Here is a 12,267-nt window from a genome sequence, read left to right as displayed (position 1 = left end):
GCAGTGAGGACACCGCAGTTTTGCCAGTCAGTAACAAGTATTAAAACAAATCTATTTTTTTTTTTAACTTACTATGTGTCTTTTAGTGCTACTTTAATCCACTTCAAGGTATAGCTAGATCTCTAAGGAAAATTCAGCAAATATCTAGGACATTCAGACCATCAAGTGAATTTATCCTGAATATTCAGAGGCCTCCGTGAAAGGGTATTTTGTTTTCTGTGTGCTATTTCTGGGCAGGAAAGGACAGGGTACGTATGTGAGAGGGATTATCGGGCCAGGAAGGTGGAGGTTTGAATCCGACAGGGTAAAGTACACTAATTCCTTGGACAGACACAGGAAAGGTGGCTGGGTAGACCCCTCTCGCTTGGCGAAATCATAATAGAAGATCTGGCCCTGAAAAGTTTCTATATGAGATTATATGCCCCGCTGTCCTTGGAGGGCAACACTGCTCTTGATTCAACGACCCAGATATGAGGCAGATGTCCTCGATATTGGTGCCCAATTCTAACTACAATAGAAAACATAAACCTTCCTATGGCACCTGCATGGCTTTATCTCAGGGGGACCGATCAAATGATGGCTTGATGATCTCAAGTAAAGGGGCATCTTAGAGCTGATACCTTGTGACCCCCCCCAAAAAAGTCATATTTATTTTTTTAAAAAGTGCATTTCAAAAACAACAACAACAATAAAATATTGCCCCAGGACACATAGATGAATCAAGTCCTTATACTGTAAGCTCAGAAAATTCACTAAAAATCTGTTGAGCATTAAGCATGTATAAGGCATGTACTAAGCATGGGGGAAAAGATGGAAATGGTCATTTCCTGTTATCGGTGGGAGCCCACCGTCGAGTGAAGGACCGAGAGGTAGAGATAACTCTAACACAAGGCAGAAATCATCTCTAAAACGGTTAAAGCAAGAGTTATAACAAAGTTCTGCGATAGCCAATGCTATCTTTGGCCAGGGGAGTTCAGAGAAGGTCCTACCGTATGTAACAGGCAGGACCTCACAAGGCAGAAGGCAAGGGTGCAGGGGGCTCAGGGGAAAGCTGGGGGGAGTGGGAGTGTGGTTCTCTACATAACATTTTGTTATTCAACTCACAAGAAGTCCTTACCTCCGTGCAAATGAAAAATGGGCTGAGGCACTGGGGGAGAAATTTCTTGGGCTATCTTGAGGGCTATTGCCTGCAGAGAGAAAGAAGGACAAAGTTTACAACATGATCTTGTTTTTGTGTCATTATCCACATCCAGAATCTTCTTCTCTTTAGTAGTTAAGTTTCTGTCCACTTTTGCAAAATGCTTTAGTTTTACCTGCAGCAGGAATTTGGGGGAAGGGGACAGAGTTCCAGCACAGCATTCCAAGGGTACAAGGTATATGAATCACCTCATTCCCCTATATCACCAGCCAGCAGCCCTCCACATGTTTAATGACCTAAATATTCCAGTCCTACAGAATAACGGACACACGAATGTTTGGGCTTCCACCCTCCCAGATGTGCTAGCATTTCAAACAGCAGGATGGATGCGGAAGCGTCTGCTTCAAGGGGGCCGGGTGGGATGGGCTTTCTATTTTAGAGAGGGGGCCTTAGTGGCTTTAATTTGTAGTAAACAGAATAAAAGTCTGAGTTCTGGAAAATAAATCCTCATATTCCCTAGTACATATTTTAAAGATGGATGGATATGTTAGAACTAGTCATAAATACTGCAGCCCAGGCCTATGTCTCCAATAGCCCAGGTGGATCTCAGCATGGCCAAAGTGGCCCGGTAGGATTCGCCCTTTCCAACACTTTATTCAACAGAGCCCTCTGCTCCTAAGCAGCTGGGCTGTGACTGGCCAGGCAGGCTTTAAAAACCACAGTCACACACAGGCTGACAGGGGGCCTCCCCAAGACCTTCTGGGGGGACAGAGCACAGACGGACGGCTCACTCTAAGGAGGACAGCTCCGTGGGGGCCGTGAGAACACGCAGCCGGCTGCTGATCACTCAGAAAGCTTGGCAGGCAGCTGGTGTGGGGAAGCTGAGGACCCTCCAGACCACCCTGCTTCCCTCCGCATGTTTAATTAGATTGGCAGCGTTATCTGAGGACCCGGTGGGGCTGTGGCTGGTTTCAATAAGGAGGTGAGGAAAGGCTGCAAACTAATCCTGTACGTTCTGGAGACAGGGAAAATAATCAGGAAGGTATTTTTAATCCTTAACAGCAAGCCAGTTGCCACATTACTGGTTTTGCAATCGAAGTGACAATTGTAATTAGGTGTAAGGAATACAAGATTGCATGTTAAAGTCAGTACCTCGTCGTAGTGGTAAACAATGTATTACCTCTGTGCCAAAAGAATAGACCAACACATTAAAGAGGGTAAGTTTACTGTTACCTTGAGGAGTTTTGGATTGGCTACACCTCTACTGAAATTTTTCAATTAACTCAAGGTTGCAAATTTCACAGCTGATGCCTTCAACAGATGCCATTAACTTTATGACAGATAGCACAATCAGAGCCATTAACGGGGAAGCATGGAAAAGCCCATTTCTTTGTGGGTAGAGAGTCGAGAAGCATTTTCCCCTGCTGCAATCAAATTTATCTGCCTTTGCATGTGCTGTTCCTTGGGCCCCTGGAGAATGGATTCTGTTTTTGCCATCCAGCAATCCAGGACTATTTCTGTCCATTTATCTACATGGCTAAATTAAGTGCTTTCAACTTCTCTCAACCGCCTTTGTTCCCCTCGCCCCCCTCCCCAACTTAGGTGGTACATCACTCTTCATATTCCTTAAAAGGTCTCAATAATTTCAGGGTGGCTAAAAAAAAAAACTTTTTTTTTAAAGAGAAACCAATCTACTGCCAGAAATCTTCATGTAAATTTTGTTTTCCACTCGGGAAAAAATGTTCACTTTGCTCACACCCCATATAGAGCACACTGCCAGTAAATTATTAGGAGAAACAAAATGATTGTTGGAAGCCAAGGCGCTTTCAGAACAATCCCTGCGAGCCTATTCACTCAGAACAAATAATAAGGCCAACGGAACTTGTCACCAGTTCTTAGCCCTGTGTTCTTTGTAAAGAAAACACCGTATCTGGAGATGATCTGAGATCAACTACACTAACTACAGAGTGCTTAGTGAATATATTTAAGAGTCGGAAGAAGGGTAAAACAAGGAATTAGCTTAAAACCCTTTTCACTTTTAGAAAGTTTAATGAGTGGTCCCTAGGAAGCCTTGTAACATTTTATAATACACAGTGACCCATCACTTTGAGAATGAATGGGCAGAGATAGAAATACAGAGGCAAGTTAACTTAAATCTGCTTAAAAAAAAAGAAAAAGAAAGAAAAACCTTCAGGTTCTGCCTTTCCATCTTGTGCTGCCTTTCTGGGCCCATTCATTGAACATGTTCCTCATTTTCTTCTCATGAACTCCTACACAGCTATAAAACCTAACCCAAATTCCCACCCCTTCAACTTCAAAACTACACAGCCTTCTGTACTGTCTTACTATTCATAGATCTTTCTTCTTGTTTCATGTCAGATTGAAAAACTAAATTGAAATTCACACACACACACACACACACACCACATTATTTCAAAGGTTCTTAAGTGTAGTGAGCTATTAGAGAAAATGAGGGTGTTGTGAACAGAATACCTGGCAACTCCTTAAGGTCAAGAGACTAGCTTAATTTGAGGGCAGCTCAGCAAGCTGGAGGTAAGAGACGAAATAGAAGGGCTCAGGAAGCAGGGAACTGTCAACTACATGTACTGGTAGGAGCTAGTGGGAAGCCTAAGGAGATGTATGGAGGCAAGAGACAGATGCTAGGGATTTTAACTGGCATGACTGCGCTGGGTGGGCAGGCAAGGGAATGGCTGAGGAGGAGCTAGGCTAAGACGTGGAAAGACAATAGAAAAATTGTTAGGTGAGCAGACCAAGTATAATTGGTGACAAGCTAGGAATAAGTGATAAAAGGTCACAGACTACAAATGACCCTTGTTTCCAATGTGGGTACATTGGGAGAATGGCTGTCCCACTGACAGAGAATTTTGAGAGAAGCGCGGTGGGCGGGTCACAGAAGAAAACGGTAGATGAGTATTGTGCAGATTTTTGTCATTTATTACCAAAACATTCCTCACATTTCCTTTGGGAGAAATTACAAGGTTAGCAGATCAGGTAGGTAGAAGTCAATCTTTGAAGTCTTATGTTCTTACTTAAAATAAACATTGGTTTCTGTTATCGACTCAGTCTTTGAAGACTCAGGGACACTATTTAGTTATATAGTGATCAAAATAACTGCTAATTTAGAACAGATCAAATTATAAAGCACACCTTGTATATTCCTATCTCAGAGGTGAGGGCCAGACTGCTGTGGACAAGCACAGAGCTTCCCCGGGGTGAGAAGGCAAGAAGGATCGAAACCAAAGTCCTATACATGACCTTCACTCCTCACAGCACGGCTTTCCGAATTCATCCCCCCATCTGCAGAGCAATACCTGAGAGACCTTCAAATGAAAACTGGTGCCAGTTAATTCTCTGCCCATATGTGCTGCGCTTGCTTATAACTCAAATCCTGCTGCTCCCGGGGATTTGCTGCCTCTCGGATGTTTGAGAGCTAGGACACTTTACAGACTGCTGGTACCGCTGCAGATGTTTCTGACCTGGTGAAGAACACCTTAGCAGTGGTCAGGCGGCTGGGTAGGTAATTAACTCTGCGATCCCCAGGGGGAACTAGCGAGGCTAATAAACAAGCATATATCAAAATGGTACTTTACCTAATGGCGCTGCACAGGGTGCCTCATTTTCGAGGCAGTTATTGTTAAGAAAGTGATTTCCAGATTAATTAAATTGTTTGATTGCTTTGTAATTAGGCTGGAGAAGTCCTGTGTCTTCGCCACAGAGAAACAGGCTGCAAATCTTTTTAAAAGGCATATGCTATACCCACTATAGATTATTAATGCGCTTTTAATAGCTGTCTGCTTGCAAAATGATCGTTTCTGGTTGCCTTGATTTTTCTATCCGGACTGAGGGAATCCAAGAATTAATGATAACTGCCATGTGAAACTCCCAGAGGATCAAAGAGAAGCCCCCACTTGAATCCTTGTTGTTATTATTGACTGATCTGCCTAAATGACTTGCGATGTTTTAAACCTTAACAATGAGTGTTGGAGGTTTTCGGCAACTGGCACTGCTTAAAAACCTGCAGACCTAACTTCACGCATCCAACCGCGGATCTTCTTACAGGAGGAATGCCAGTTATGGGGGGACCTCGGGCTGAATGAACTTTCAGAAACAACAGTTCAAGTCTCCTGAGAAGTTTGCCTCCCAGACCCGGCTGATGCAAGAGTTAGAAATCTTCCTTTCACTTAGACAGCTGTCTCAGAAATTGGCTCCTCTCCAGATGTCATGGCAGGATATTCATTAAACCTGGACAGCTGCTCAGAATCTAAGTGGACACAGGAAAACCTTGACTGGCCTTCAGTGGAACTGTCCCTGGTAAGCTGTGAAGTGTCCACAGCAGGCCAAGGAAGAGGAGCAGGCTTATCTGCCTGGGTTTTCAGGTAGAGCGGATCACACACAATGAACCAAAGCTTTCTAAACTCCGGGCTCTCGGAACCTCTTCGGTTTTGAGGACTAAGCAAAAGGGTAGATAGTGAATTAACTGAGATGGGGAAGAATGAGGGAGGATAGGGCTTGGGAGTGTGAGAGAGAATTAAGAGCAAAACTTGAATACCTGGGTAGGCTTTAGTCTTTTACTTAATGGAGGCACCGCCACAAATAATTTCGAATATGCTAAAATGTACTCATAGTCCACACTGTATGCAATTATATATAAAAACATCACATTCGGTTCTAGTTCTCACATGTAACACTTATATTACTTAATTAAACACTTAGAAATGGTTATAGTTTTTTAAATTGTACTTGAGAACATGGAACAGTTTTCCAGCTCACGTTATTTAGTGCCTGACAGAGTTAACAGTCCTAACTGGTTTCAGATGCTCAAACCAGCCAATGGTGCTCGGAAGAGGTTTGCAGAGAAGGACAATTCTATAGGCTAAATACTGAAGTTTGGGTACGGATCATTTCAATCACTCTGTCTCCTGTCACCATCGGTAAAACTAAATGAAATATAATGACATGTGCACTCTATTCTATTTTTATCTTCCTCTCACTAATTTGTAATTCTAAATGCTGGTGAGGGAGAAATTCTGGTTATATGGGTAGACAAACAAAAAGTATGTTTTGATTTCTCAGTGCCTAACCTAGCCCTGTTATGTAGTAAACTAGAAACATATGATTTTTTTTTCTGGTTTAATAATTATGTGTTAAGTTCTATTTATGCACAGGAGTTTGAACTACCTGGTAGAACAGATTAAATAGGCAAACAGGACCCAAAAAACTAAAAATCTACTGATAAGATGCAGATCTGTACACCATCAACTCTAGACTCATTTTATGAAACCAATTCTGGATCCTAATTCATGTGAAAAAGAAACTTTCTTAAACAGAAGCCCTTAATGTATCAAAACTACTTACTAAAATACTCTCAGTGCACTGTGTTGTAACAGACTCTTAACACTTGTGCATGTAAGCTTTCTAAGGAATGGTGATGAAGTTGCAGGGGGGAGAAGATGTAGGGAGTGAGAGAGAGTTCCCCAAACAGGTCAATTTCTAAGTCATACAGCTCTCACCGATGCCTGTTGTCTTCATTTCACGAAGCCGTTCCCCTGGAATTTGTGTCCTGTATTTGAAATGCTATGGCATTGACTCGAATCCCTTGGAGATGCGTTATAATGGGTTCTTGAGAAGGTTTGAGCTTTCCGTTGACCTTCCCTTATTACTCTGAATTGGTGTCACATCTCAAGGTGATCCCGGGTAAAGACTGGTGAATGTCAGGAGTGATGAGGAAAGTTGATTTTTAGTTGTATGTTTTCTTCCCATCTACAGTAATTCATCTTCCCAGCAATAGGGAGGAGATTAATGTTAGCCTTTGCTTAAAGTTACCGAGTAGCAGCTGTAAGGTCAAGGAAGGTGAGGTGAGACCATAGCCACTGTAACAGCAGTTTCATGCAATTTTATGAAACTCAATGCAGTCTATTAGTCTGAGATAGCTAATTAGTCTCCAAACTGGATAAAAGATTGAGGTAAAGAATATAACCTGGGGTATGAATGTTATATTTTTCTGTCTTGCATGAAGGGATTTCAATTCTTTACCATAATTAGATACAAAGAATTTCCTTTTTACCTAGAAGAGGGATGGATGCTACCAGGAAATCGGTTCTCCTCAGAGTGTTTGCTTCAATTGCTGAGTAATTTCTAGTCAAAGGGGAAGTTTGTAAGTGAAATGCACGTCCATATAACCTGCACAGAATGTAATCTGAATGTATTCTCTATTATAAGCCTCTTCCTTTCAGCGGCTCTTAGTTAAAAAGTGAGTAGTAAATGTAAAGCGGTCTCATTTAACACACGCTAAATGTTCCTCTGGCCTCTGCTATAGAGGAATTCTATCTGAAAGAAGCAAAATGTGTAAGTATTTTTTCTTTTAAATTGTTAATCATTTTTCTCAGTTTCTAACTCCAGAAATACTCGTATGTTCAGATTTATAAAAATAAAAGACACTCAACTCTACAGCTTCATAATAAAATAATATGTAATGTGCCAGGTATCTAACAAGTCTGAATTCTGATTTTCAGCTTCCATAAACCATACAGATCTTGAAAATCCATGGTCTTTCTCCTCTAATGTTTTTGCCTTACTTCCCTCTTCCATTTCCTTGGCTAAATAAACAGTTCCCAATCTGGGGTGCATAGGAGAATCACTCGGGAAGCTTCCAAAATGCTGATGGCCAGGCTCTACTGCACCCTCTTTTAAATGAGGTGGTTCTAAAATGCAGCCAGGGTGGACAGCCATGGCCCTAGGAAATCCTATTCCAAAACTTCCACTTGCCCTTTAGAGCTCTTACCTAGGAAGTCTTGGATTTCCCCGCCTACTTTCCTATTTCCTTCTATAAGCCAACTTCCCTCTTCCTCGTCTCAGGTATACTAACTAGTTCAACGCCCCTTTCACACATTCACTGCTCTCTGACTTACAAGTTTTCTCAAAACAGGACTAAGACCTGAGATTCCTTCCCTATCAACCCAAACAAATACCTTCCTACCATATCAACACTCTGAAAACATGGCCACCTGCCCACGGGTGTGCTCTTAGCTTAATCAAGTAAGTTATTACAGGTACCCTACCCAACCCACATAGCTCCTCTCCTCTAAACTCAATCATTTCCACAATTTCTCCCTTCCTCTAAAACAGGAACATCCTCAACCTAGATTGTATATCATTCCCATGTTCTTGGGTTAAGAGTAAAAGTCTCTATAAAAGAAAAACATGGGAAAGAAAGCATCCATAAATCATAATCTTATTTACAGGTTCACTACCAACTTTAATCATTTGATTGTTCAGTTGAAACACCCAGTGTTCCTTTTGTTCAATACCTAAAAATAAATGAATGAGACATTGGATTTAAAACTGCACATCTCATGCTTTCATTTTTTTTCATAGGCAGAATGCCTATTACTTGGTCCACGTAATAGTAAAACATTTAAAATTATTATGACAGTTAAAATCAGAGCATGGGGTTTCAATTTAACAAGTGATTATTAGAAGCAAACATAAGATCCCTCTAACTATTCTAGTCATTCCTCATTGCAGAAAATATGACTTGTCCTCACCCATGACAGGGACCTGTCCACTTGAGGACTTATTCTATTTAGTCCTATACATGTGGCCATGATATTTTTAGCGCAGGATTGTAAGTAATTGATGGATGGGGTGAAGGAAGCTTGTTTCAACCCTGAGAACAAGCTTCTCTGAGATTCAGTAGGTGCAAATATCAACCTTTAGAGAATTACTACCTTAAGGAGCCACAGTTATTAATTACAATGTGTTGAACCCTTCAGAGATGTCGGGGTGTATTCAGGCAGTGTAAAAAAGTTGTAATTACTCTCTCAAAAAGCAAGACAGGGTCTTTAAGGCTCTCTGAATAAAAAATTAGGTATAATTGGAGCTTTGAAACATAAAGAATATGGAAGATAAAGGTACTCTGATATATATATATATATATATATATATATATATATATATATATATATAAACTCTGGCCAACAGGAAATTGTCTGAATTTTGCTCTTTCCACTTTTTTTTTTTAGCATTTTTGTATATATGGACATTCATATTGTCCATAATTTTGATAGTTTTGTAAGAAGAAATTATAACATTTCTGAACCTCCTGATGGTCTTCCTTTATTGTGTTTCTTTACTTCCAAATTATTTTTTAAATGCAACCGTATTTTTATAGTACTTTTATGGGTTATTTTCTTAATTAAGTTTTTTTTAACTATGTGAAACTTTTTGGGTGTAAGCAGTAAAATAGCAGTCTACTTTTTTTCCAAATTGCTAATCGATTGATTCAAGACCATTTATTGGCTTGAATAATCCACATTTTCTCCAACGATTTAAGGAACTAATTTGAAGCAATTAGGGCAGAGCAGTGATTTGTGGGGAGCATAGAGGTTAAAGAACAAACTAGAACTCTGGCCAGTGTGGCTCAGTAGTTGGAACACTGGCCCACATACCAAAGGGTCACAGGCTGGATTCCTGGTCAAGGGCACATACCAGGGTTGCAGGTTCGATCCCCAGCCCTGATAAGGGCATGTGCAACCAATCTCTCTCCCCCACTCCCTCTCTCTACCTCCATCCTTCCCACTCTTTCTCTCTTAAAAAAAAAAAAAAAAAAAACACCTCAAACTAGAAAAGTCTGAGGACCCCTTGGAAATAACCTTTAGGGCAGTATTCCAGGTGAGTCATCACCTGGGTGGAACCCTGAGGTCTCTATTTTTATCAAATACTCCAGGTCAGTGGTCGGCAAACTGCGGCTTGCGAGCCACATGCGGCTCTTTGGCCCCTTGAGTGTGGCTCTTCCACAAAATGCCGACTTCTGTGCATGGGCCACGAAGTTTCAATCGCACTGTACGTGCGCGCCCGCAAGTGGTATTTTGTGGAAGAGCCACACTCAAGGGGCCAAAGAGCCGCATGTGGCTCGCAAGCCGCAGTTTGCCGACCACTGCTCCAGGTGATTCTTAGGCACACTATAGTTTCAGAATTTGAGCTTTAGAATGGTGATTCTTAATTCTGGCTTCACTTTATAACATAATAGTCTGGGGAACATAAAACAAAACCCAATGCCCAAGTCACACTCCAGTCCAATGAAATCAGAATGGGGTGTGGTGGGGGGCAGGCATCAGTCATTTGTGAAGCTTCACAGGTGATTCCCATGTGCATTAAAGTCTGAGAAAGAATGCTTCAGATTCCGCTAAGAAAGTGAATTTTACCGATTAAGTTGTTCTCTAACTTTCCTATGTATCAGAATCCCCTGGGGAGCTTTTAGAAAGCTATATACTGATGCCAGGCCAGACACTTGACGTTTCGGATTTAATTGGTCTGAGGCCTGAGTTTTTGTGTGTGTGTGTGTGGTTTTTTTTTTTTTTAAGTTCCACTGGTGATTCTAATGCACAGCCAGGCTTTAGAACCCATAGTAGGTTCTTAAACCGTAGAGTGCATCAGAATCACCTTGAGGATTTGCTAGGCCATGGATACCTGGGTACCCCCAACAGTGGCTTAATCATTAGGTCTGGGTTGGAGCCCGAGAGTTTGTATTTCCAACTGGTCTCCTGCTGCTGCTGCAGGTGGTCTGGCGACCGCACTCTGGGAACCACCACACTCATGTATATCAAGGCAACCCGTGGGATGTGTTTCTTTAACTAAAAGACATAATTAAGTGCATGTCTTTAAAAAAAATAGCTTCAATAATATGAGGGATTTGATGGAGGTGGCACAGGCAAGGAGACCAGGCACAGAGAGGGGGCCCCATCTCATTCTACTGCAGAAGCCCCGAGCCAGGGCTGGGAGAGGAGCCAGGTACAGAAACGCATCAGAGGCAAAGTCAGACTTAACAGGGAAGGCGTATCAGAATATGAGGCCGAGGTTGCCAGCTCGGGGAGCAGCGGGTAACTTTACTGAGTGGCTGCGTTAGTCTTCTAACAGACCGGTGGTGGTGACAAACGTGGTATTGGCAACAGGTGCTGCTGGGGCATCCTCAGACGGAAAGAGCTCCAGTAAATAGCATCGCGTGCTCAGGAGGATGTCCAGGTCGAAGGGAAAGCTGTGGACATCAGCACATGCGCGAAGCAGACCTTGGGCAGTGAGTGCTGGTCACGAGTAAAGGGTGTAAACAGAGGGATCCCAATAGTTAAAACGGGCAGGAAACAAAAAGGAGCCCATAAGGAGGATGGACACACAGAAGAAAGTGTCACAGGGAGCCAGGGAAGAGCAATTTCCAGGAAGCAGGAAATGCTTCCCGGCACCAAATGCTGTGGGGTGCTCAGGCTGAACACTGAGAAGTCATTGGACTGGGCCGGCGAGGACCGTGGTGTCAGGGGAGCCGGGCAGGGGCAGCGCCTCGCCTTAGTCCTCCTCAGCGAGTCTCGGCCAAGGATGGACCTGAGCTGGTTTCCCCAGGGGCTGGGGCAGGAATGGCTGGCTGTTTGACCGAGATACAACATGAAGACAATGAATAACCACATCTACATTTGGTTATCCATTTAAACCAATTATAATTGTAAAGGTAAGAAACTGCAAGTGTTATAACAGCTAATCATTTCATAGAATGATTTAAAAACCTAACATTAAAAATGTGCTATCAGGTGGAAAATGGACTAGATAATGGCTCGGTGAGGGCTTAGTTTTTACAGTTTATGATATGAAGCCACAGCAAAACAAATATTTGATGTTTCCCCTACAGGATAGAGGTACAACTTGGAGTCTCAGCACAGAACGGTTTTACTTAGGGCATTTTTAACTAACATCTTTTATCAAAAACATTCTACTAAATAGCTTAGTAATTTGAATAATGTTTTCCAACCACAATTATTCAGAACAAAAAGAAAAAAGATTGTTATTCAGCAATCTATGTCACAACACTCCAGTCTCACCCAGACCACACACTCCCCCTGGCAGACTCAGGCCTTCCCGGGTGGTGGCAGGTAGAAGCTGGTGGCATATGCCCACCACGACCGGGGGCCGGCCAAGGGTGAATTAGGCTGAGGGCTAACTCTAGTACTGCGACCGATACTGGAAAATGCTAAACAGGAAGCTGTTTAACTGCTTTAAACTGGAGGCAGATGGAGGGGGGGAGCAATGTGCACCTGGGATTTTGCGGGTGTGATGTTTAAAATCCA

General features: G+C 42.4%; 1 protein-coding gene across 5 annotated transcripts in view; it reads right to left on the bottom strand.

Annotated features, from left to right (window-relative positions):
- MAST4 (microtubule associated serine/threonine kinase family member 4) overlaps positions 1-12,267 on the bottom strand; it is a 514,811-nt gene that overhangs the window by 76,315 nt on the left and 426,229 nt on the right. For all 5 annotated transcript variants that reach the window (XM_070412101.1, XM_070412097.1, XM_070412098.1 and 2 more), the window contains one exon: positions 1,118-1,187. In XM_070412101.1, coding sequence (XP_070268202.1) covers positions 1,118-1,187 — 70 coding nt within the window. The remainder of the gene's footprint in view (positions 1-1,117; positions 1,188-12,267) is intronic.

This window comes from Myotis yumanensis, unplaced genomic scaffold (assembly GCF_028538775.1).
Source record: "Myotis yumanensis isolate MYYU_CA2020_CCGP unplaced genomic scaffold, mMyoYum1.0.hap1 SCAF_4, whole genome shotgun sequence".
NCBI classification, from domain to species: domain Eukaryota; kingdom Metazoa; phylum Chordata; class Mammalia; order Chiroptera; family Vespertilionidae; genus Myotis; species Myotis yumanensis.
The sequence above is the reverse complement of the archived record's forward strand: the minus strand, read 5'-3'. Positions and strand labels throughout refer to the sequence as shown.